The 26,794-nt window shown below is 26.4% G+C and overlaps 1 protein-coding gene and 1 long non-coding RNA gene across 6 annotated transcripts in view; both read right to left on the bottom strand.

The window, feature by feature from the left end:
• Positions 1-774: 774 nt before the first annotated feature.
• On the bottom strand, positions 775-3,052 carry LOC149882571 (uncharacterized). Its single transcript, XR_016456370.1, has 2 exons — positions 2,084-3,052; positions 775-1,937 (listed from the first exon to the last, which is right to left on the bottom strand). It is a non-coding gene; the product is annotated as an uncharacterized LOC149882571 (long non-coding RNA).
• Positions 3,053-3,644: 592 nt separating this feature from the next.
• The window catches only part of LOC145193180 (piezo-type mechanosensitive ion channel component 1-like), a 73,990-nt gene continuing 50,840 nt past the window's right edge, over positions 3,645-26,794 (bottom strand). For 2 of the 5 annotated variants that reach the window (XM_090065625.1, XM_090065624.1), the window contains 34 exons: positions 24,966-25,229; positions 24,732-24,876; positions 23,517-23,713; positions 23,138-23,286; positions 22,267-22,672; positions 20,492-20,671; positions 18,659-18,751; positions 18,441-18,497; positions 18,042-18,185; positions 17,233-17,434; positions 16,806-16,898; positions 16,535-16,692; positions 16,083-16,292; positions 15,627-15,895; positions 15,357-15,446; positions 15,209-15,279; positions 14,887-15,087; positions 12,917-13,227; positions 11,685-12,197; positions 11,434-11,509; positions 11,295-11,353; positions 11,047-11,108; positions 10,444-10,594; positions 8,559-8,600; positions 8,283-8,341; positions 8,068-8,175; positions 7,823-7,981; positions 7,491-7,638; positions 7,186-7,371; positions 5,560-5,676; positions 5,211-5,380; positions 4,965-5,099; positions 4,532-4,810; positions 3,645-4,444 (listed from right to left, as the gene is read on the bottom strand). In XM_090065625.1, coding sequence (XP_089921751.1) covers positions 4,192-4,444; positions 4,532-4,810; positions 4,965-5,099; positions 5,211-5,380; positions 5,560-5,676; positions 7,186-7,371; positions 7,491-7,638; positions 7,823-7,981; positions 8,068-8,175; positions 8,283-8,341; positions 8,559-8,600; positions 10,444-10,594; positions 11,047-11,108; positions 11,295-11,353; positions 11,434-11,509; positions 11,685-12,197; positions 12,917-13,227; positions 14,887-15,087; positions 15,209-15,279; positions 15,357-15,446; positions 15,627-15,895; positions 16,083-16,292; positions 16,535-16,692; positions 16,806-16,898; positions 17,233-17,434; positions 18,042-18,185; positions 18,441-18,497; positions 18,659-18,751; positions 20,492-20,671; positions 22,267-22,672; positions 23,138-23,286; positions 23,517-23,713; positions 24,732-24,876; positions 24,966-25,229 — 5,757 coding nt within the window. In that variant the 3' untranslated portion in view covers positions 3,645-4,191. The remainder of the gene's footprint in view (positions 4,445-4,531; positions 4,811-4,964; positions 5,100-5,210; positions 5,381-5,559; positions 5,677-7,185; positions 7,372-7,490; positions 7,639-7,822; positions 7,982-8,067; positions 8,176-8,282; positions 8,342-8,558; positions 8,601-10,443; positions 10,595-11,046; positions 11,109-11,294; positions 11,354-11,433; positions 11,510-11,684; positions 12,198-12,916; positions 13,228-14,886; positions 15,088-15,208; positions 15,280-15,356; positions 15,447-15,626; positions 15,896-16,082; positions 16,293-16,534; positions 16,693-16,805; positions 16,899-17,232; positions 17,435-18,041; positions 18,186-18,440; positions 18,498-18,658; positions 18,752-20,491; positions 20,672-22,266; positions 22,673-23,137; positions 23,287-23,516; positions 23,714-24,731; positions 24,877-24,965; positions 25,230-26,794) is intronic. The other 3 variants (XR_016444650.1, XR_016444649.1, XM_090065626.1) reach the window with 3 other exon arrangements.

The raw sequence follows: 26,794 nt of genomic DNA on the forward strand, positions 1-26,794 counted from the left end.
ATATATATATATATATATATATACACACACACATACATACACACTCATAACAAAACATACACCTTATTACACATCAAAAATAAATCTTTTTCTAAGACAGTCAAGTCTTTATTTAGTGAAATACGAATTTCAAATATTTCATAGGCAAGGACGGGAGCAGCTTAAAATAAAAACACTCTTACTTTATTTTTCAATTCTGCTCCTAACTAAATTATTATTTAACACTGAGAAAAATGAGATTATTGCATAATAAAAGGATAAAAGGTAGGAATATGTAGGTTATAATATATATTAGTCAGTCCTAGCAAGTGCCATGTTGGAGATGAACGCGCAAAACTTCTAAAAATAAACCTATAACTACTGAAACTTCCGCAAATTTGTCTATGCGGTAGAGAATTATGATCAGAACTCCACTCCACCATAGTGTATAAACATATTTCTTCAATAAACTTTTGCGGTTACTTAATCTTAATAGATTTTGTGGAATTTGTGGCATTTACACTCTAAGTTGCATATATTTATAATAAAATATGATTTTATATAAGCATATTATAATAATGATAAAAATAATGATGATGATATCAATAATATTAATAACAATAATGAAAATAGTAAGGTGATAATAATAATAACAATAATAATAATGATAATAATAAAAACAATAATGATAAAAAAAAGAATGGTAAAAATAAAAATGGTAATATTAAAAACAACAAAAATAGTAGCAGTAGTAGAAGTTAGAATAGTTGCTTTATAAAATAAAAGAGATAAATAGTAAATAATTTCATTTACGATAATAACATTAGGTACAAATTATAAAATGTCAGGATATATCGTACAAGATATATCGTACGACGTACGACGCAAAGACCTCTATTTTTTATTTGTCACTGCAAGTATCCTGTAAAAATGAAGTGCAACTTTCAACTACTTTTTACAAGCGAACTTCCAAAAAATGTTTTCCATCGGTTAGTGGTATTTCGGAAATTCTTTGAAGATGCTGACATCTTATGTAAAATTTAATTATGTAAAAACCTAAATAAATGTCGAATTCGTACACCTAATAATTCCTCGGAGACTAAGGCAATAAAGTGGACTCAACACCTTTTTCTTTTTGTACACTTTTCTCATAGAAGAAGCGTAGCTACAGGTATGAATCTTTTTCGCAACTATTATTGCATACCTCATTAACTCCATTTTCAGTGGAACTCTCAATTCTCCACGGACCTTTTTTTAGTTCATCTTGAATTTTTTTTTTCCTTCGAGAAAATTAGCCCTGTTTTGTACCTCTCTGGGCAATCCTTTCAAAATAAAAAGCTTCAGTTAGCCATCTTTTGCATCTAGCATATGTTTTCTTTACTGATACTTTTCAGCACAGGATATCAAATTATACATTTTAAAAATATTAAATTACATAAACAGATTTTTAAGAGTTTAGTAACAAAGCTAGCTTATCATTTGGGAATTGTATATTCGATAAATACCAATGGAAAAAAATTTTAAAAGTAAAAGTAATTAAATCTACACATACACTCCTTTATTTAAATGTATTGACTAAAATATCGTGAACAACTAAGTTGTACCACGTGTTAGGTTTTATCGAGTGCCACATAAAATCGAATATTTAGTTGAAATTACGGCTATTTAACAACAACAAAAACAACAACAACAACAACAACAACAAAAACACTAAATGCTTTAATTATTGTAGAACAACATAAAGAGATGAATAGATTTTTAAACAAACAAAACAAATAAAAATTACAAGACGATAAAATAGGTTTTCTAATCCGATAGATTTATAGTATTAATTTGAGTTGGCTGGAACATTGAAAAAAATTAATAGAAATTAGATTGAGAATCAAAGGCGTTAAATTAAAATTACAATAGATCCATTTTTATAACCATACCTTATTGTGGCAAGGTTGTTCTTTCAACTATAAAAATTAAAGGCCATAATAAAAAGTATAAAACGATTAAAAACAAAATAGCCTAAATATTCTATTTGATTGGTGGTTGTAGACAGAAAAAACTCTAAATAGACAAAATTTACTCAAAAATATTCTGACGAAATTGTGCTTACCTGAAGAAATCTTCTTTTCACGGTGCTTCCACTTAAGTACGCAACTGACACAAGTTTTGTGTTTTCTGTAAAATACACCTATTTTTAAATGACAATTTTTTTTTTCCTTTACAACTTCAACTTTAGTTTCAAGCAATTTCTATTGATTTAAATGTCTTTTTATTTCTAGTTTATTTGATTTTTTAAACAATCTTTTAATTCTAAAAAAAAATGTCAAATTGAAAGTAAAAACAAGTGCTTAATGAAATGAGAGTTCATGTCGAAAAAAAAAAAATTTTTTTTCAAAACTTTGGTATGAGCAGATAATATTTACAAAAAACGTTAAGACAAAAAGCTTTTAATTGATGCGCAAAATTTTTTTTTTAAAAAACAAAATCAAGCAAATCACATTATGACATCCTAGTCTATTACAGTCTATTTATACTGTGTATTAGGTACAATATTGTATATCATAACACCGGAAAAATTGAATAGAAAGATGCAACATGATGGGCTAAATAAAAGTAGTCTGTGATATCCGTTATGAGGCCAAATGATAGATAAAGCACTCTATCAAAACACAGAAAGCATTTTTGTCAAAGAAGTTTTGTACCATTTTCGGCAAGAAGATGAAGTTAACTTGACTACATTAGTTTATAATTATGTGCAATAAATTACCTCCAAAATCAATTCATAAAACGTTTTCTTTCAAAATGAAATTATTTTTGAATGTACAGAAATAGAATGCTGGGTAATATTTGGAAGATAAAGCACCCGGGTATATAAAAGAAAAGGCTAAGTTTTTTAGTCTGGAGAAAAAGAAGAACGCCATTTAAAAGGAAAAATTAAGATACAAAGTGAAAACTATAATTTATTTGTAAAGCATCAAAAAAGATATCGATGTAACGGTAGCATCAAAGCTTTTTATAGTACAGCATTGCAGGTTGTACCGGCTACTGTTGTAACGGTAGCAGAGCATGCTCTGACCTGACACAAACTTAAATAATACGCTCACCACAAACTGAATATTTAATTTGTTGTTATAAAAGACAAAAAAAAAATAAAGAATAACAAAAAAAAAAAAAATAAAATAAAATTAAAAAAAAAAAAAAAAAAAAAGTAAAATATAGCAAGCGAAAAACTTTAATTGAGTCACACTTAATCCGACACTGTTCGCAAGATTTAAACTCAAAGCGAACTGGTAAACAAGAGTAATTATCATTTTTTAAAATGTTCAGTTAAATAAAATATTGTTTATATTATTAAACATCTCATTATTTACTTCGATTTTAGTACATTTTTAAATTTCAAAAAAATATATTGAATGAAATGTGTATTGTTAATAGCTGAGAAAACGGATTTAATTCTTAGAAATAGTTGGTAGACTATAAACGATGTATAACAAACATATTAACTTATGAAACTCTAATTATAAAATTTCTTAGCAACATATTTTTCCATTACACAAAGATTATGTGTTGAAACTTTGAAATAGGCACACAACAAAAGTTTAACAATTTTAACCGCAGGTCATATGAACAATCAGGAATACAGGAACAGTGACATCGAGAATAGAAATTAGTGAATGACCGATGAAAATATATCTTTAACAACAACTAAATACAAGTCAAACTTTTTTATAATTTAAGAAGCATATTTTTATAATTTATATAATTTAAGACGTAAACAAAGAACGCAAGTCCTTTTTGCGTTCAAATATCTATAGCTTCCGACTAAAATATTTTTGATAAGAAAAATATAGTAAATAGATTTTCCATAAGAGAATCTACTAAAAGATAAAAAAATTTGTTGCCTTCTGCCAGGCGTTATTAAGGATTCCCGGCCCGAGTATGAACTTCCAAGAGGAGATTTTATCAAAGAAATAAAAAGCTTACCGCCTACGCATTTGATTAACAAGATGTCCAAAAAGCATGTTCAAAATGTATAAATAAATTTATAAACTTTCTGTCTCATTACAAATTATGAAACGTGATAAAAAAACTCACTAAAAAATATATCAAACAATTTAAGAAAGGAAATCAAAGCCTTAAACGCGATACTCGCTTACAAAACAGTAAACAGGGCGTTAATACTAAATTTGCAAACAATACCTTATACTACAAATCATATTATTGTCTTTTGTACTTGGTCCATTTTATTAAAGTCTCAGGAGATCTGTATAAAAACATAAGCTTGGCAAATAAGTCTTCCTCTAACTTTAGTTCTTTGCTCTCTCGGACCATGTAGATTTCTAAGCATAGCTTCAATATGCGATCCACATTAGGTACTTCATCAAACATAATACGATACGAAATCGAAGTAAAGAAAAGTCGCACAAACTTACCGATCAACCAAACGAAACCGACATACAAACCAATAATTCTGAAAAAGATTTGATTTCGTTTAAAAAAATCTTAAAAAAAAACAAAACAAGATTTCGACTATTTAGTATAAAAAAAAAACACCTACCCTTTACTTGCAAAAAAAGACAAGTGTAACGGTGGTACAAAGTCATTGAGAACAATAATCTCCAGATTCCCAGTGTCAAATGAAAACATTGGTTTAGGATTATCTTGAGTAATTTCCCACCATTCAACCTGCGAACCATTTCCTTCTAAGCCTGGGATAGAACCGTGTCTTAATATGATTGTACAATTAACAAAACTACCCCCGCCTAACCAATCTACAGGTTTTACTGATCCTCGAGCAGGCACTTGAACAAAAGTTGCAAATAAATGAGGTATTTTTCTAGAACAAAAAAAAGGTAAAAAAAAAAACTTAATAAACGATACCATTCTGTTAGATTCTGGGCTCTTAATATGTTATATATACTTAAGCTCTTATTAAATCTAATAAAGTTTTTATTGATTAAAAAAGAACGAATTCATTGTAAAATCATTACATTTCTCCTTTACCACTATAACTTTTTAAAACATTAGAAATTGCTTTTCTAATAGGATCACCAGGTGGCAGAGATTTTATTATGACACCGTAAACTGTTTCTTGGACTAAAGCAACTTGAGTAGTATCCGGCTCCCTAAAAAAATAAAAGGAGGATTTTAGTCGCTTCGCAATACTATTACTTATCGCAAATATCCAAATAAAAGTTATGTGAAAATTTGAGTAAAAAAAAACAGCCATGACTTACCTATTGAATACATATTGAAACCTGAGAGATATATTTGAGTCAGATTCAAGATCATTGATAAGAAAAGCTCTAGAAGGCGGACTGATTGTCCAAATGGAACTAGAATTGCTTAATACTTTAACACGCATGATATTTCCAGTCATCTTATAGTCTTGAAATCCATGCTCCACCTAAAATATTTCAAATGTTTACATATTTCGTAATACCTACTTGTATAACAAAGCAAAGAACCAATCAAAGATTATTTACGGGTTCGAGTTCCTTTAGCGAAGATTGTACAACCTACGTTAAATGAACTAATAATTCTTACAAACAATTTATTAAGAATATAGAACTTAAAATTAATAACCTTGATAGGATCCCATTCTGGATTATCAGAATGCATAGACGGCTTTACAATTGTGTTAATGTCATCTGGTGAGAGCGTTTGCAAAAACTGTTGCTGAGTGGTTACTTTAAAAAGAGGCTAAAATAATAAGGGTGGAATTTCTTTAAGAACAGAAGAAAAACAAAAAAAAACAAACAAAAAAACACATACAACTGTCCATAATTATTCGAATGACACTACATTTTAATGTTTTTCGAATATTGAAAGTCTACTTCATGTCACTCACTTAAAAGTTTTTCCCACATCTTTTTCATTTTTGAGGATTAAATTTTAGACATTTCTAATTCATCGTGTAAAAGTGAAATAAGGAAAAGTGATTGAGGATGTCAAATCATTCTTTTAATTATATAATCATTTTCTTATTCTCTTAAATGAATCCTACAGAGTTTGAGGAATGGTTTGGGTCATTATCTTAAAAAATGGTTCTCCAATTATTCATCTTCCTACAGTAATGGTATAATTTTTTAAAATACCCAAAAACTCTTCTTTCGTCATTATTCAAACTATTTTAACAATATTAACAGTATTACTACCACCAAAACACACAGCACCATGACGCTACCTCAACTATATCCGTTCACCTATTCTTCTTCAAACACTCTTCTCTTCGAACCAAAAATTTAGAATTTTTACTCATCGGTCCAAAGAACACGTTTCCAATCATCAACACTCAATTTTTAATGCTGTTTTGCCCACTGTAGTCTTCTTTTCTTATTTTGGGCCCGAAGAAGTGGTTCCTTGCGACTATTCTACCACGAACCCCTGCTTCCATCAATCGCCTCTTTATTGTTGTCAAAGATATTGGACTTTTTAGGAACTGTTCATAATAAGTACCATGACTTGTAATTTCTGGGTCTTAGTTAAAAATCTATTTGCTTTTTACTAGTGGTAGCAATTTTTCTGTTTTCAGTAGCAATAGAGGTAATACAGTTTCTCTTCCTTCTTTTTTATAATATTCTATACTGTTGAATTAGAAATTTTGATTTTTTTTTCCATTTAGTCCAGTTAAATATTTTTCTAACAACAATGTACTTATTACCGATCATGTTTCTACTGATAATTCGTGTCTTCTTACCATTTTTTAGTTAAAAATTTCAACTTTTGTAAAAATAACAAGATTAGGATTATTATCGAACTTCAAACTGGCAAAACTTAACCTTTTGAAATGTAATATGAAATATTAATTAAATGCATATGTTTATTAGCGTCTTATAACCTCAACATGAACATTGGTTTTGAAAACCGTGAAAGTTATCATGATTTATAAACACACACTTGAGATAATATGAAAGCATACCATTCTTTAGTTAAATTATCTTTCTACGTTTATATTGCAATGATTTACCAATATTACAAAAAAGAAAATAATAAAAAGAAATGTAAAATTTAGGCATTTTTTTAAAAATCTGTCATTCAAGTAATTATGGACGATAGTGTGTGTATGATGTATGTATGTATGTATGTATGTATGTATGTATGTATGTATGTATGTATGTATGTATGTATGTATGTATGTATGTATGTATGTATGTATGTATGTATGTATGTATGTATGCATGTATGTATGTATAGGACTGAAAAATCTACCTGATACCCTCCCAGAGTTAAGGTAAACGTTGCCTCAACAGGAGGGTTAGAAATATAAGCAGAGTTGATAAATGACATGAAAAGTAAAGGAAACCAGATGACTACAATTAACAATGCAACCAGTAAACCTCCAATCAACCATTTGCTTGATGTCCAGTAGTGCATCCCACGTGGATGCGGGTAATTCTAATTTATGAATTAGAAAAAAAAATAAACAAAAAAAAAAAAAAACAATATAGAAATTAGTCATAAATTAATCATAAATTTTGCCAAAAAATCAAATATTATTTAAAATGATATAGCACCTTTTCTGAGTTCCTCCAACACTTTAATATAAATGTATTAGCATATATATCTTCCATTTTCAACCAATGGTTTAAAGTCAAAGTAGTTTTAGTGCAAACCCAATCCAGCACACTTCTTAGCTCAAGAAGAAACGGAATGGCTTGTATCCTAAAACATCAGTTAATCTTAGTTTTTTAAAAATAAGTTGTCAAAACAGCAAAAAACTTGTAAAAGCTTCCTCTTGATTCGAGTTTGAAAGCAACGAAAATCCTCAGAAAAACATACTTGAAAATAATGAAAAATTCTCTTGAAATAGGAAATAATGAAAAATGAAATCATCTAGAAAAAATACCCTTGGAACAGTATAGCACTTGTGACTGTGTAGTTTTTTGTAAGGAAGTTAACAAGTATTCTAGTGGGATAACCACAACGAACTTGATATGCAGACAGACCAAAGTAAATACATTGAAATAAGTACATAAAAATAGCAGGGATATTGTCAACAAATGCTCTGTAAACAAAAATTGTTTAATTAAAAAATGTGAAAAAAAAACAAAAAAAAAAATAATATAAAAAATAGTAGAACTATATAATCACCTCTGAGTAAGACCTGGAACAACAACAAAAATGAAGATGTGGAAAAGAAAAACTAAAACTGCCAAGTATATAAACTTTACAAAAGCATATTTTCGAATGTAGAGATATCTAAACACAAAAACTAAAAATAAAAATATTTTTAAATGAATATAATAACAAACACAGAAAAATCTAAACATAAATTTGAATTTAGAACAAAACAAAAAAAAAATAACCTGTCAAATAGCATCAGCAAAAACTGAGTAAGCAACATGTAAAGAAAAGTTTTAGGAACCTATGAAACAGAAAAAATAAATTCTTTTAAATAACTGAATAACACTTATAACTTTTAAGAGGAATTTCACCAAAACATTTGGAAAATTTTAAAGAAGCTAAAAATGGCTGTAATGTGTAAAAGGTGCAAAAGTCTTTTCTAATTTTAGAAAATTGAATTTATATACAAAAATATTTATTATATTTGAAAAATTATGTAAATGTAAACAAGGACTTACAACATTCTCCTCAATGATTTTAGCAAAGTTAGATTTGGAATCCTGTAAATAATTATGGTAAAAAATAATCTTTGTAAATAAACTAAAGCAGTATTGGTATGCAAATTTATACAATACATATGCAAATAAATTCAAATATACACAAGCAATGCTGTAGAATTTTTAAATGCTCAAATGTTAAATTATCATTTACAAAGCTTTATTTTTGAAAGAAAAAGAAAATTACTTAATTACCTTAAAATTAAAAACAAATTTTGACAAACAAATTTAATAACTATAGTAATATTTACACAAGAAAATTTAGTTTGCATCAGTTTTAGTTTGCATTAGTTTTAGTTTGCATCATACTATAAGTTTTACATATGCAACAAAATTTCAAAAATGAAGATCAAAATGCATAACTATTATATTATAACTATGCAATTTTAATTGTGCAACTCAAAGAGATAAATAAAATTAGAAATTATTTAGATAATTTAATAAATTAAAATTATTTTCTGCAAAAATTAAATTTATTTACATAATCTAATTATTTAAACAATAATAATTAAATAAATAATAATTATGCAATATTTAAAATTAAAAAAAAATAAAAATATTTGAAAAAATGTTTATTAGCTTATAACTTTAGGTTTTTTTATGACACCATCATAAAAGCCTATAGTTTGATAGGCCCACCATGATGGTGTCATAAAAATCTATAGGCTTAATAACAACATCATGGTGGGCCTATCAAACTATAGGCTTCATTATCAACTGGGTACACTTTAAATAGATTAACACCACTTTTCTCTGCTGCATTTTTTGAAATCTCTATCCACAAAAATCTTTAACCTACAAATTTTGTCACATTTCTTGTTCAGCTGTTTGTACTATTGCTTGCACAATTTCTAGAAATCAATTCTATTGGTTATTGGTACAGATGGTGCATTTCTTTTATTTCATTTCTTGTTCATCTAAACTTTTGCACAATACAATATGTGCATAATGCAACCTAGCCATATTGTGGATCTTGTTTCATTTTGTTTATAAATGTCACAAACTAACAGGTAAACCTGGTTGTTCATTGTTTCTGCTAGGACATATGGTTCAGAAAACTTGACCACCACCATATAACAAAAAGACTTCATGAGGCCAAACAAGTAAAATTTACAATGTTTTCTTTATGGGTTTGACATTTTATTTGTTACAACATTCTTTACTATTAAAGAGTTTAGTATAAACCTTGTTTTCATTTTAATTTCAATATCAAGTTAAAGCCATTTTGTTTCCAAAATTTTGAATTAAATGACTGTTAAATATTTAATAGCATTTAGCTTGAGAATAACTCTCAAGCTAAAATGCTATTAAAAAAAACTTTTTTCTCTCTTAATCTTCTTCAGTTGTTTAGCAGTTGGCACAGATGGTTGCATACTTGAATTCTTTACATGCTCAACATTGACAGTATCAGCATACTTTATTACTTGTAGAATTGTTCTTGCAACCTTCATCTTTGAACTGTTTGATTGATCACTTTTGATCTTGATTATAGTTCAAGAGAAAGTCAACAACTCTCTTAGTACTTTTTTTTTAACTTTGATTGTAATTGCAAAACTGGTTAGATTCAACAGGTTAGTAGTAATTCAAAAAAACAAAATAAATTTAGAGGTTTAAAAACAAGAGCTATTTGAACATCATGCAATTAAATTCTCATCAAGCATTAAAAAATTGGCATAATAATATGAATATATAATAGAACTACAAGTACGTGACAACCATTTTTCAAAAAAACACACTTAAAAATACTGATACTACCATTATCTGCAGTTAGAGTCTAATTGGTGAGCGGTTGCTTCATACTTATATACCTATTATTTTTAATAGAAAAAAAGGCAAATGAAAAAACCTGATTTGAGGAAAATGCAGACCAACTTGAAAGTATAACAATAAACACGATAAACTGTGTGCAGAACATCCAAGCATATACGTCAACTCCACCAGCACCTATCTCTGGATCAAGCATACGATGAATGAATTGTTTAATACTCTCAACTAAACTATGATAAAAGTTTACACAAAGAGTAATGTAACCTGATTGTTTTAAATACGGCACTATATTAAAAATACAATTGCCTAAAAAAAAACTCTCAAACAAAATTTGAGCTTTGCAAAACAACATTAGAAAAGTAAATCCAATACTGAAAAAAAATTAAAGATATTGAAAACTGATTTTAAACTAAAAATCACTTTAAAGTCAAACCTAAATTACATAGTCAAGCATAACATTAGTAAAAACTATGTTTGAATATGTAATTTAGGTTTGGATATAAAACACTTGAGCGCCAAAATTTTCAGGAATTCTTTTCCAGAATTAACCTTAATTCTGAAGGTATTGATATAAATTGTTCCCAACAAGATAAGAAATACAAAATTGTAATTAACCTGCTGAGCCACTTTCTAAAATACTTTTTTTAAAGCTGAAGTAAGAATACAATAAGATTATCTTTACCTTGGCTTTTGATGAGGTATAGCCTTATTTACCAAAGAGCTATCATCACCTTTTTGCTTAATCTAAAAACAATCAATGTTGGGTATCAGTTAAAAATCTCCCTATACAAAGAAATACAACTGCTCAAAATATTGATTTACATTTGCTTAACTTTAAACAAAGTTATAGAGTTTAAAAGCTATAAATCTAATGATGCTTCTTTAAAAAAATCAAGCGAATTGATAAAAGCGTCACATAATTTTTCATACATTGTCTGAATCAGTTGCATTTGAATTGTTGAGTAGAGATGAAACAACATGCTGACCTTCAAAAGAAAATACACCATCAATCGATTATATTTACAAATCGTGATTTTGCTTATTTACAAAATATATCATAGTCACTCACGACTAGCTTCATCTTTGTGTCTAGGTGTCATATCTTCATCATCTCTAAACGCTTTCTCTCTCCATAAACCATGAGCCTGTGTGCAAAATTAAGTATAAAAATCAATTATATAAAAATTAGATTAAAGTAAAAGGGTATACAATTAATAAGTTCAAATTTTACATTAAGTTTAGTTATAAATAAATAAATTAAAAAAAAAAAAAAAAGCATTCTAAATCAAAAAGACATACACAGAAAATCAAACTGATTACCTTTAAAGCAAATCTGTGGAAGAACAAACCCAACAGAAGTAAAAGATCACAAACTGATGAGTATGTATTCCTCTCAATTCCTATGATACGTGGTGGACAAAGTGGACTTTTTTCTTCCTTTATGTTGTAATAACTGCATTCATTAATATTCTGCATTCTTGGAAATTGAAACTGGAAGATGTATTTGACAACAATCACTAACTCCACGTAAGTGATGACAACAATCCAAAACCGTTTGCTAGGACGAGGTATTGAAAGCATTCCCCATAGAAACACGAAAAAAGGCAGTGGCATCGACAGTACTGATGCATAATACATATGGTTTACAATCATTAAAGTATAGCATAACAAATCTGAATTAGCTATTAGGGCATTATATAACGACACCATCAAACTCACATCTATGAAATCGCTATCTTGCTTTGCAGTAACTTTATCATCTTCCAAAAGTAACCAAGCATCATTATCATTTTCATTACTTTGTGATGAACCACTAGATGAGTCTTCAACAGTCTATATATATATATATATATATATATATATATTCTAATATTATTAGTAATTAGTAATACTAATACTAATACTAATACTAATAATAGTAATAATAATAATAATAATAATAATAATAATAATAATAATAATAATAATAATAATAATAATAATAATAATAAAAATAATAATAATAATAATAATAAAAATAATAATAATAATAATAATAATAATAATAATAATAATAATGATAATAATAATAATAATAATAATAATAATAATAATAATAATAATAATAACAATAATAATAATGATAATAATAAACAATAATAATAAACAACAATAAAAATAACAACAACAATAACAACAATAAAAATAATAATAATAACAATAACAATAATAATAATAATGATAATAATACAGAGTATTCAAAACATGGATACTAATTCATGTATCAAATCTTAATGTTTGAAATTTTAATCCCACAAGGCTATGGTAATATCAATCTGACATAAAAACTGCAGTTGTTTTCATGTTCATCATGCGGATTGCTTCTATCACTTTTAATCTAACATCTTATCACCTTAAAAACATCTTGCACCTCAAATTGTGCACCTGGTTTTATGAATACTTGTATGAATATGATTTAATTAAGTTACAGGAAACGATTATAAACAGATAAAAAAAAAATTTACATTTAATGTTAATAATTATTTATGAAGAAAAGAAAATCATATACTCACTGATTGTTGCCTTTTTGGCTCAATTGGAGGAGTCTTACAAACAGAAATTCTTTTAGAATGATTATTCCTTTCTAAAGCTAACTGTGCTGCGATACTTCTATAGTCATATGAAGAGTCATCCAATACCTTTATTAAGGTTTTTATGCTTGTCTTCAATACTTCCTTAGCAAACATTAAATTATTAACAAAAGACTTTTTAAAGGATGATACTTCTTCATTTGAGTTACTACTGTCAACATTAGGTGCACCTTGTTTCTGGTCTGTTTGCTGGGATACTTTTGATTGATCATCCAAAGATTCAATGAGCTCAACTAAAATGTTTGAAACACAAAAAGTTTATAAATAAACAAAAATAATTTAAAAAAATGTTTCCTAATAAAGTAATAATAAGTAATCAAAAAGTATAATAGGCAAGGAAACGGCTGTGTGGCTAGAATTTGTCGGTGACATCAATTTGCATGAAAACTAGATTATTAACAAAATCTTTTTTACATTTGATGTCAGCATGTGAAATTCATTAAGAAATAGCACATCACATTTCTAAAAATTCAAAAAAATGGTAAGCAGTATCATTTCAAAGAACAAGCTTTTACAAGATTTATGGCTATAAAAATAAAAATTTTAGTGTGATATACTAGTGATCGACCGGAATTCGGTTCGGATCCGGTTTCCGGCCAAAATTACGACCGGAACCGAAATTCCGGTTCCTGTTCCGGGTATATTTAAGATTTCGGTTCCGGCCGGATTTCCGGTTCAAAATGCTACCGAAAATATATATTATAAAGCTTTATTTAGCATAATACCGTTATGATCATTTTGATAAAAATGATTAAAAAAGTTTTTAAATTAGTTGTTAAGCTTGAGAATTAATGTTAATAAAATTTGGCTTTGTTTGAAAACTAATTAATTTTCTTGTTTAAATTAACTTTAAATTAATATTCATATCTTGTAATGTTTTTATCGCTATTATTTGAGCTGAAGTTACACCATTCTGATTCTTACCAGCTCATTTTCTTAAACATATTGTCATGATCCAAATGAACAATTTTGAACCTCCTAAAGATGAATTTGGCTCCTGCAGCTCATCTTTTTCGCACATTGTAAAAATTATTGCGCAACTTCGAACAGGGGAAAACGATTAATGTGCGTTTTGACAATCCAAAAAATCATTTAGGTGTTAAATGATTTTTTTGGATTGTCTAACTGCTTCTCTATGCCTTGGGTTTCGGAAAAACTTTTAAAAAAAATGTAAAATTTTAGTTATTTTTACTACATTAATTTTTGTTTAAATTAAAACTAACTTTTTAAAAATATATTACTTATTTTCGGTTCCGGTTTCGGTTCCTGTTCCGGTTTGGATTTATTTTCGGTTCCGGTTCCGGTTAGGAATATTTAGAATCTATTACCGGTTTGGTTCCGGTTCCGGCAAAATATCTGTTCCGGTCGATCACTATGATATACTGAACAACTTTTTTCAATCCAACTGATATTTTTTCATTTCTGATTTTCATTTTAATTAGCCTCATGCCTCTTACCTCTCATCTTGAAGTTATCTTGAAGAACAAAACTCCTTTTTAAAATAGCTTTAATTTACACACAATAACATATTTTAATGTGATAATTATTACTTACCTCTCATCTTGAAGTTATCTTGAAGAACAAAACTCCTTTTAAAATGGCTTTAATTTACACACAATAACGTATTTTAATGTGATAATTATTACTTACCTCTCATCTTGAAGTTATCTTGAAGAACAAAACTCCTTTTAAAATGGCTTTAATTTACACACAATAACGTATTTTAATGTGATAACTATTACTTAAAATAATAACAAATAAACTCTCAGAATTAATTAGTGTTTTAAAGATTAGACTAGTTACACTGCATTAAAATTTTCCCCAATAGTTTTTAATAGATTTTATTTAAAGCTTGTTCTTTGAAATGATGTATTGGAAGTTATAAAACATACTGTCATCAGGCAGGAGACTTGAATCTCTGAACTGATCTTGATCAGTATTAGAATCCACTTTAATAACCACTAGGCTAGATTCTGATGTTTGCAAGGAAGGTATTGGAATTGTCTCCTCTGGGAATCCATCCTGATCCTTAACATTTATTTCAGATTCGCTATCTGAATCTTCAAACAGATAGTAATCCCCAGAATAGATTGCTAAGAAAATATAACTATAATCAATAAAGTTTACACAAAATTGTATGAAATTTTTACAATTTAGATTTAAAAAAAGAGAAGAAAGAATGGCATGAAAATATAACAAAAACAGAATAGTTACCTTCATAATGAGATAATGGCTCTTGGGCTTTTGGATTTAGCTCTGCTTGACGTTGCTTAAGTTTTGCAACCCTATCATAAAAATTAAAATCAAAACAATTAACATAAAACTTTAAAAAAGACAAAAATAAAAAACCCTAAAAGATTACTTGTTTTTTATAGAATGCATCATTTGCTCATCTCTTTGAATAGATTGTTTCAAACGAATTTGCAATCTTTCCTCAACCAGTTGTGCACCTCTTAATAAAGAAAAAAATACAAAATACATATATAAAATACCCTAGTAAGCTAAATTTTTGTGTGGGTTTTTTGAAACGTACAGATTCTGAAATATGAAAAAGTTATTCCATTAATATTTATTTATTAGCACTTAATAATAAACTAATGCATTTTGATTAAATTGAGAACTTTGAACTTACCGGTATGCCATTTCTGATCTTTTCTTATGCTCTTTAATTACAAACTTGAAGTATGAACATTTAAAGATATGATACTGAATAATAATCACAATGAAGCAAACACAGTCCATAGTCATACTATTATTTGCTTCAATGCTGCAGTGTTCATTAGTTGTTGAGAAAGTTTTTTGCTGGTAATCATTTGAACGCAAACAGTATAAGTTAAAAAGCTGAACTAAATAGCAATTTGTCTGTTTGTAAATCCAGTCAATGTAAACACATGAAACAAGCTGCAAAAAATTGAGTTTTACTTTTAAAACAGAATTTATCTAAACTTAAACTAAATTTCAGCTAATAGATAGCCAATAGTAACAATAATTAGCAATTAGTTAATGTTAATCACCAAAAGTAAAAATCTACTCAACTTTTGATTTAAAGAAATAAAAGAATAAAAAAAAAACCTTAAACATTTCTTACTTGTAACCAAACTTTAGATAATATCACAAAAAAGTTGTAGAAAATTAAAGTCATCCACCATCTTCTCATTGTTCTACGTGGTCGCAAGTATAATCCTTGTCCATGCCATAAAAAGAAAAAGCAGCCAACAAGGAAACCAGAATTGAAGAGACTGGTAGTTGTTTGGATGATACTCAAAGTGAACCATAAAAACTGATCTAACAGCACAACCTAAATCAAAACCAAACTCTACTCTTATATTGTTCTATTGTTCTATCCTTATATCGCTCTATTGTTTTGTACTTGTATTGTTCTATTGTTCTATACTTGTATTGTTCTATTATTCTATACTTGTATTGTTCTATTGCTCTATACTTGTATTGTTCTATTTTCAACTATTAGTACTGCTTCACATTTCCCAGAAAATAAAACCAAAAAATAGTAAAAAAAAACAAAAAAACAAAAAGAAAAACCTTAAAAAAATCGAGCCATGTTTTATTAGACATAAAGTCAGCAGGTACATAATTGTTAAATGGTTCTTCAGTAGATGTCAAACTATTTGCCCTTGATGCAAACTCTTTCCGAAAAACATTTCCTTGACAACAGGCCATAAATAATAGAATGAAATCCGCTAAAAATTTAATTATAGCTCAATGAATTTTTATATAAATAATTATTATAAAAATATATTTTTTAAATACAAATAATTATTTTAAAACAATTCAATTATAAAAAGCAACATACCTAGTAATAAAAACTGATTTTGTGGTTTTGCTGTGTCTGTTAAATACATCCATTGCACAACTTGCCGAGAAGTTAAATCATCCCAAGGGTAACCTGCAAAAAGTTTATGAGTTTTTTTTGTCACAGCTACAAAATGACCATAAAAATATTTCATGACATAGTAATTATCCTAAATTATAGCAGCACTACTTAATATATTTATGTAAACAAATAGAATAACGCCTACTTACAAGAACTACTTATACTTTTCATAAAAAAAAAAACAAACTCATCCTTGTGTTAATGTTTAACACTTCTTATAGAACCAAGAATATCACTGTCATAATTTTTAGATTGAAACAGTGTAAACACATAACTAGATTGAAAGGAAAAATAGCATGCTAAATAACTTGTAAATGCAAAACAATTTTAGAACATTTTTAGGTACCTCTACATAAACCAGGTGGCCACCCGAGTATTAATATGTATTGTGCTGCAAGAAAAAAAGACAAAAACCAAGTGTAAATTGACCATAAACTTGATGCATTTTTTTGACGGATAATTAAAAACAGCAAAAGCCATAGTGAGTGTATTACTGCAACAGCATCACCCCGGATACTCATACAAACTGCCATAGCCATTAGATTTATCTGTGGTTAAAAAAAAAAAAAAAAAGACATCATTTATCTTACCAATTAAAAAGTTACATGCAAAAAAAAATAAAATAAAAAATAGTGCAGTGTCTTAATTCTAGCAAAAAGATAAATTTTTTTTTACCAAAATAACATTTTACTAACTGGAATTATCATTTCTTTAAAATAGCAGTTTAAAACAGAACTAAAATAATATATATTGAACTGGATAAAATTTTTTCTGGATTTAAAATAAATTTCTTCAAAATTCTAGGTTGAAAAATGCCACGAACAACAAAAGCTTAAAAAATAAAGACAGGATGGAAACAAAAATTAACAAGTTTCTCATTTTTCTCAAAATTATCAGAGGATTTGGTTAATTGTCGGCAGCAGATAATTGGCAACAGATAAATATTTTTCTTGATTAATAAATCTTTCCTTTATCTGAAAAAATTAACTAAAAAATTAACTTTAAAATAAAATTCTGAAGTTTTTTCAGCAAAACTAATAGTATAAGTAAATAAAATATAATATATAAAATATAAAGTGTAGAATGAAATCCAATGAATAATGTTAGATGAAATGAAAATTTAAGACACATTTAGAATTAATTTATTTAATGTACCTCATAACCAAATATAGTGAAGCAGTTGTTACAAAGATATTTAATGCATCTTTTTACATTTTCATCTGCCATTTTGCGGGTGATTTCAGGAAACAAAACACCAGGGCAAGACATTGGTAATCCTTTATGATATCGATACAATTCCTGAATTTTTAGAAAACTGACTTTAAAAACTTAAGGGATTTATTTACAATTAGACAGTATACATTGCAACAATAACAGTAATAACATTAACAATAACAGTAATAACAGTATACAACTAATAACAATAACTAGCAAAATAGTATTAACTACTTTATATTAACTTTACTAAACTATTTTATAAAAAAAAAATATCACTACAGCTTATTATCAAAGTTATGTTGCTAACCAACATTTGCATAAATGTAAATATTCTACCTGATGATGCTTCACAACTTTCTCCATAACAATAATCAATACAATAAACAGATAACCCTGGAAAATAATCAATACAATAAACAAACAGCTCAACAGTTTTCAGGAAAAAAACAAAACAAGTACTATTAGAAGAGAATGTGGTATTAGTTATTAGGTAGGTATTATAACAAAAACCTTAGAAAATAGGTAACTAAAAATAGTGTACATGTAAATCTTACTCGAACATCAGCTGACACAAAGTTGGATTTATGAAGACCTAGCCACCAGGCATTTGAAGAAAAATGACCCATTTGTAAATGCACTGATGAAGACTAAAAAGATTTTAGTAAATTAAAAGTTATTTTCTAACATTTTGTACATGATATATATGCTATTTGTATATTTCAAACTATTTTTAGGGTAAAGTCTCTTATTATGGGCATTTATATACATTTACTTTAGTACTTCTGCAGTATATTGGTACTGCCTTCTGTCAAATGTTTTTAAATTTTTTAAATTTGTGCAAACAAGGAGTCTAATGATAAAAATTTAGTTCAGGTGAAAATAACTTCAAAATTTTTTACTTAACAATAATTTGTAAAAATTGCATGTTTTTTTTAAATTTCCAGGCTGTCTGGTTTTGTAATAACTTTTTCTATTAACTGGCTGCTAGTTATATAAGGCCTTGTTTAGGCTAACTAATGTAGGAACACCAACCAACCCTAATATGAGCAGGTATCCATACTAGGCTTACCTAGTTGAATTGTATAAATTGTTTTACTCTCTTACTAATTTAAGCAACAGGTGTTTTTGTATTCATACTATAATATGGTAATATGGTATATTATATCATGTTTTTAGAACAAAATCACATTTTTCAACAACACAAGCCCTGTGGCCTAATGAATCTCTCTGAGGTGCTGTTTGTGCAGTGATTGTTGACAAAAAGAGCAAGAAAGGTGCAGTCAAACAATATGGAATACTGGGGGTAACATTACAGAAGAATATTAAAAAAGCTACCATGGTTAAAGAATCATGAAAGAGCTAGGGCTGAGTAGTCCATCAGAATCCCAGAGAAGACATTGATGCAAATGGTAGTTGCTTTAATAATCATATAAGGTGATATTGGGTATTTTCTTTGATGCTCTTGAGAAAGTCATCTATAACAGTGATAAGACTTGAGCTGTGTCACTGACAATCATAGCATGTCTGGGTATATGATGTGTCAAAAACCACAGCACATTTTTGTAAAAAAAGAAAAATAGAACAACAGCATTTTGACTAGTGCTACAAGAATATTACAGTGCTTTGTTGTACATCAGCACATTGGGTGGTTTGAACATGTCATAGCCATCATCCAGCCCCAGACATGTCTGGAACCTACCATCCTGTTAGTGGATAGAGATACAAATTATACAAACAATCTGGAAGTTTGAGCTGTTTAAACTTGACTTAGAAATCACCCTGAGGACAATATGAGGTAAATTGTTTTAGTACTTCATCGGTGATAGTTGGCTCAATATGCCATATGCATACAGTGTAATTGTTTAATTGTCATGTGCTGAAGAAAATAGGATTTTAAATAACATTGACTTATGGAACATTCTCAGGGTTTCTTGAAACAAGTATTTTATGACAGCAGACTTGTTAATTTTTTTTAAAAATTATTCTAATTGATTCTTTACACCTTGATCTAGTCTTTTGTGGAAATTTATGCAGCCTGTATTTCACTTATTCAGGAAAGAAAACAACATTGAAACTGTAATTCTTTCAAAAATTTTTGTAAATTCTAACAGAATATGCACTTTTAGCAACACAGAATACTATTTTTTATTTACAGCACAGACATAAGCAAACACTCACAAACTAGATTACATACCAACTACCAAAACAAAAACCACAAAACAAACAAAAACCACAAAAACCACAAAACAAAACAAACTACCAAAAGAATAAGCAATATTTTTCTTCATAAACTGTTATTAGCATGCAAAATTGCTCTGTGATATTTCAACAAACAAAACAAAAATACAATCCTGTTCAAAATAAATATTTTAACAAAAAAAACTTACTACATTGGTACAATTTCTGTCCAGCATGTTTTCTTCTACAAACTTCAGTTGGTAAACCATGTATACAAGAACTATTATTGATGACCATACAATCATGATGTAGCTAATAATACGTTGCAATGTCTCGCTTGGCATGGACAATGCAATCATTATGATGAAGACAGCATTAATAGCTGATACCTATTAAAGACACTGATTAATATTAAATGTCATAGAAACATTAAATAAAACAAACCTTAATTAGTTTCTTCCAAACTGATGTTATGCATTTTTTGAAAACTGTTAAATAAAATATGCAACTATTTTCAAAAAAAAAAACAAAAAAACTTTTGTTTATTTGAACATTAAAAAAAAAAAAAAAAAAAAAAAAAAATCTTTAAACAATAAAAAACCACATAAGTGTATCATTTTTAAAAAAATGTTAAACTTTACCTAAAAATAAAGTGGTGATATTTAGGATATCAGCATTTTTACATAACACCTTTTGCTTTGATAGAAACATGATACAGAATATTTTGCATGAAATTCCATGGGTTTTGTTTTTGGACATTTAAAAAATTTTTTTTTAAAAATAGGAAAATGTACCATAAACAAGTATAAATAAAATTTCCAACTTGTTTACTATCCTCCCCTTGCTATAAAAAATCTTATAACCTGACACAAATTTCACAGGATCCAAATAAACTTTGATAAACTAGCAGGTTAATGCATAAGTGTTAATTACACAGGTAGAGATGATAGATCTATATTTCTGAGAAGCAAATTATTTAATTTATCAGTTGTTAAAAAGCTGAAGAATCAAATCATTTATGAACTTTTAAAAAAAAAGCTACTATTTTAACAAACAAATAATAAAGCATAGCACAATAATAAAGTTTTCACTCCAGCTGATTAATCTCACTTTTGGTGAACTTGATAAAAAAAAAAATTTTGCAAATAAATTTTTCTATCAAAGGTAATTTTGTAATAGCATCCATAAATTGTTGCCAAGTTGATACCAGCAAGAGTAATTTAAAGAAATCAATTAAATGTTAAAGATACCTGTTTAATAATAATAATAATAATAATAATAATAATAATAATAATAATAATAATAATAATAATAATAATAATAATAATAATAATAATAATAATAATAATAATAATAATAATAATAATAATAATAATAATAATAATAATAATAATAATAATAATAATAATAATAATAATAATAATAATAATAATAATAATAATAATAATAATAATAATAATAATAATAATAATAATAATAATAATAATAATAATAATAATAATAATAATAATAATAATAATAATAATACTAATAATAATAATAATAATAATAATAATAATAATAATAATAATAATAATAATAATAATAATAATAATAATAATAATAATAATAATAATAATAATAATAATAATAATAATAATAATAATAATAATAATAATAATAATAATAATAATAATAATAATAATAATAATAATAATAATAATAATAATAATAATAATAATAATAATAATAATAATAATAATAATAATAATAATAATAATAATAATAATAATAATAATAATAATAATAATAATAATAATAATAATAATAATAATAATAATAATAATAATAATAATAATAATAATAATAATAATAATAATAATAATAATAATAATAATAATAATAATAATAATAATAATAATAATAATAATAATATAGTTAGTATCAAAAATCTTTTCAATTAGCACAGCTAGTTTAATGGTTTGCTCCTATTTTAAAAAATTACCTGTTGAATTGCAACTACCATGGCTGTAAAACATATCATCTTTTGTATGTGAAGTTCAGCAAATAGCCACAAAGTAGATGTGAAACTACTATAATATCCCATGATTTTTGAAATTACCGAAGTTCTATTCACATTTGCATCAGTTGTAATATTAGGAACAATAGTTTCTTCCAATGTACTCTTTCCCAAAACGGCAGGCATTTCTTTTGAACTTCGAGCTGACGATGCAGTTTTTTTGTGACTTCTTAAAATTTTACGATTATTCAAAATTTGATTGATGTTCTTCACAAGCGGTGAGTGAAAAAAATGAAGCTGAACAACAATAACAATGGAAAAAAGAGTGGGGGTGAGAAGCTCAATGAGCAAATTAGCTTTTGTCTGTTGTCGCAAACCAATGTCAACCAACCTGAAAGACATTCAGCATGTAAAAAAGATCAGTAGTATTACAAGATATTTAAGTTACAAGAACTTTTAAGTTTGAATTAAGAGATTTTTTTTAAGTCCTGAAATATGAATTTGTAATTAGTGTATTATATAGAAAACCCAACAGACCAAACAAATAGAACAAATAGAACAAATAGAAAATCCAAATGATTTTTTTTGATCAAATGATTTTTTTTTTCTTTTACATTTTTACTTGCTCTTGTTAAAAGAATCATTTTTTAATTAACTAAAAATACTTAATAATTAGTTTAGATAAAAACAGTGTATTTGTAACATAATTATTCAACACAATTTATATACTAAATATTTTATCAGGTTTCTAAATCCTTTTTTATTTTTTTAAATTGTGCAAATTTTAGTTATGAAACAAAATTCATTATTTTTCTCTGAAATCAGAAAACTTCATAAAATTTTACAGTTAACTTACCACTGGTCACTTAATTTAGTAACATTTGACCAATTTTGAGGCATGTTTTCAAATTGGTAAGTATATATAATCAACAACATCACAATTGAATATACAACCATGAACCACCATAATGGCCTCAAGATAGTTTTCCATATGCGCAATGAAAACTTAAAAAAAAAAAAAACATCTCTAGCTATCAAACAAATAAAACTTTAGAAAAAAAAAAAAGCTAAAATTTTTGTTTTGATTAAAGGTTGTGTAAATATAGAAATAATTTATGATTATCATGCTACAGAATATGTACTTCAAAAACAGAACTGATACAGAATTTCATAAAAAGATCTCTTTTAAAACTCTGTACCCAATCAAACTTCTTTCATTAAAACTTTTTACTCACTTTATAAATTATGAATCCAATTAAAAAGATAACCATATAAACTATTTGGAAAAGTGAGACATCATTTTGCAAAGCAACAACCAAAAATGCAGTGCAACACACTAATATCCAGTACTTTGCAAAAACGCTTTTAATCCAAACTATAAACTCAGTTGCGTGATTGGATCCAATAGATTCAACAGATTGACTTACATTCACTGTAAATTAAAAACAAAAAACTTTAAGAGAATATTTAATTAATGCACTGAAGACAATTGTAGATTGATGGTATAGTAGAGTATTTTTAAGCAGTTTTTTTCACAAAGGACATGGGTTAAAAAATGATCCTTATTACTTATTCATTATTTAACAAAACTTTGAATGTAATACTAAATGTCTATCATAAATTTTCTCTTTTTAACTTAATAAGCATTTATAGATATACAATGACTGCCGTTCTATTGTATTGTAGCAAAGATGGACTTCTTCAGATAAGAGATAGTGTGGTACAGTTAATAAACTCTTTTCCAAAGTTGAGATACTAGAAAGAAATGCTGAATTTGATTCAGGCACACTTCTTAAACATCTTGTTAATATGAGAGAGTATAAGAAAACTAAAGCATGGAAGTATCTTCATGAAATATAGAATGGTAAGATTGACCCTGAATTAGCAGATCTTTAATGTGGTTGCCTTACAAAGTAGGTGGTTTACTTGTGGCATGTGCAACTATGATTTCAGACCGTAGGATACAGAAATCTTGAAGCTGTTTGCAGCCTTAGTAACACAAAGTCATGTTTGCATGTTCTATGAGATTAAGATGAAACATAACATCAAGTATCACATTGGCATTAAACAAGGTTATTTTGACATGGTAGAATAAGCAAAGAGTCAAAGATGCCTCAAAACCTGAAAAGAAAATCTTGGTTGGCTCATTTCAAGAATGTAGCTGTTACTTTTCTTTGTCCTGATGATACAAGCCAGGGAGTATATGAAGTTGACATAATAATGGCAATCAGGGCTGGAAATATATATTCTTATAGATATATTGAATCAGTTCAATATCTTTAGATTGTGTACAAAACAATTTTTTAACCCTAAACTAACTTTTCAAAAAAAAGTAGTAAGAAGTTTTTTATGATAAAGTGATTATTTAAACATAATAACAAAATATCAATCAGAGTGAGGAACAAGATTTCACAAACAAAAATCTGTTGTTATCAAATGAAAAGATGAACCTCTTCTGCGAATAGCTTCCACAATTGGTTTAGTAAGTGAGGATAAAACAATACCACTAGCCAATGCATCATCTTTAACATGACTCACATTCTTGTCACTTATATGTTGTCGTAGAGTGATAAGAAATACGCCAGCAAAAAGACTCTAAAAATATCTTTAAAAAATTAAAGAAAAAAATAAAAAAAAAAAAAGTAGTAAAACTTTACATATTAGAAATTTCCAATACAACAAACCTGTACTCCAATATCTAGCACTGGATATTCTGGTTTTAAAAACCCTAGTTCTGATAGGTCAAAACTCCCCTCTTTAGTAGGAAGTTCATTTTTTCTTAAATTCATTCCATATATGTATTGAATTATAAGCAAGAGATCAGAGTAGATGACTAAGTACGGAGATGACACCATGCAAAACCAACGAGCAAACGGTGTAATCCAAGTAAGACATGCCCAAAGCAGCAGAACAAATGTCAACCAAGAATGAAAACTAATACTCCAAGTCTAAGAGTGAATGATAAAATTATTATTTATTTCAAAAAAAGAAAGAAATATAAAAAATAGTATAAAAAAAAAACAAAAAAAAAAAAAAAACATAAAACAATAACTACAACAAACATGAAAAAATAATATAATTTACCCAACATTAATTATTTTTATAACATTTCTCCACATTAACATTAAAAATTTAATGCTGTTAATGTCTATCAATATTCATCTGATGCATATAAAATTATAATAAGTAATTCATCTAAGGTGAATTACTTAATATAGCTTCATATGCATTAGATAATGATTGATAGCTAATTAAAATATCTTTGTAAGAGATATACAGACAGTCATAGGATAAATATTGATAAAACTCTAAAAACTCTAAATATGTAAAAGAAAATCCCTCAAACATTAAAGAAGACTCATTAAGGGTTCTGATAATTCTTTTGTGATTTTATATATATATATATATATATATATATATATATATATATATATATATATATATATATATATATATATAAAACAAAACACTGAGTCCCTAAAAGATCAAAAAAGAACCCTTAAGTAAAAAAAATCCTCAAAGAACAAGAAGAAGTCATTAAATTTTACATATATATATATATATATTTAAAAAAAAAAAAGAAAAAGAAAAAACAGGAAAAAAATGAAATTTTATTTTATGAAATCCATTGAAGATTACGAACAACATGAAGATCTACATTTTCCTGTACTTTGTATTAACTAAACTCAAACCTACAAAATAAATATACTTTTACATTTAAAAATATATTTCTTTCCTATATATTTCAGCAAAACAAATTATAAGAACCAAAAGAAATATCATTTAATATTTTGGAGTTGTTTGTCACTAAGTTCTAAAACATTATTTAGGCCAAGGTGTTTGTCGACATTTTGTCAAGTCACAGTGTATTACATATTATTGCATATTGCGTATTGTTATATTACATATTTTATTGCATTATATTAACATATGTGCAATAAAATTTAAGAAAAAATAAAAAATAAAATTATTTTAACAAAACTTTATTAATGAAAATTTGGATAATAATAATAATAATAATAATAATAATAATAATAAAAACAATAATAATAATAATAATAATAATAATAATAATAATAATAATAATAATAATAATAATAATAATAATAATAATAATAATAATAATAGTAATAATAATAATAATAATAATGATTATAATAATAATAACAATAATAATAACAACAATAATAATAATAATAATAATAATAATAATAATAATAATAATAATAATAATAATAATAATAATAATAATAATAATAATAATAATAATAATAATAATAGTAATAATAATAATAATAAAAACAATAATAATAATAATAATAATAATAATAATACTAATAATAGTAATAATAATAATAATAATAATGATAATAATAATGATTATAATAATAATAACAATAATAATAACAATAATAATAATAATAATAATAATAATAATAATAATAATAATAATAATAATAATAATAATAATAATAACAACAATAATAATAATAATAATAATAATAATAATAAT

This window comes from Hydra viridissima, unplaced genomic scaffold (assembly GCF_058129835.1).
Source record: "Hydra viridissima isolate aposymbiotic clone 2 unplaced genomic scaffold, HvirCarnegie_v1 scaffold_10, whole genome shotgun sequence".
Lineage (NCBI taxonomy): Eukaryota > Metazoa > Cnidaria > Hydrozoa > Anthoathecata > Hydridae > Hydra > Hydra viridissima.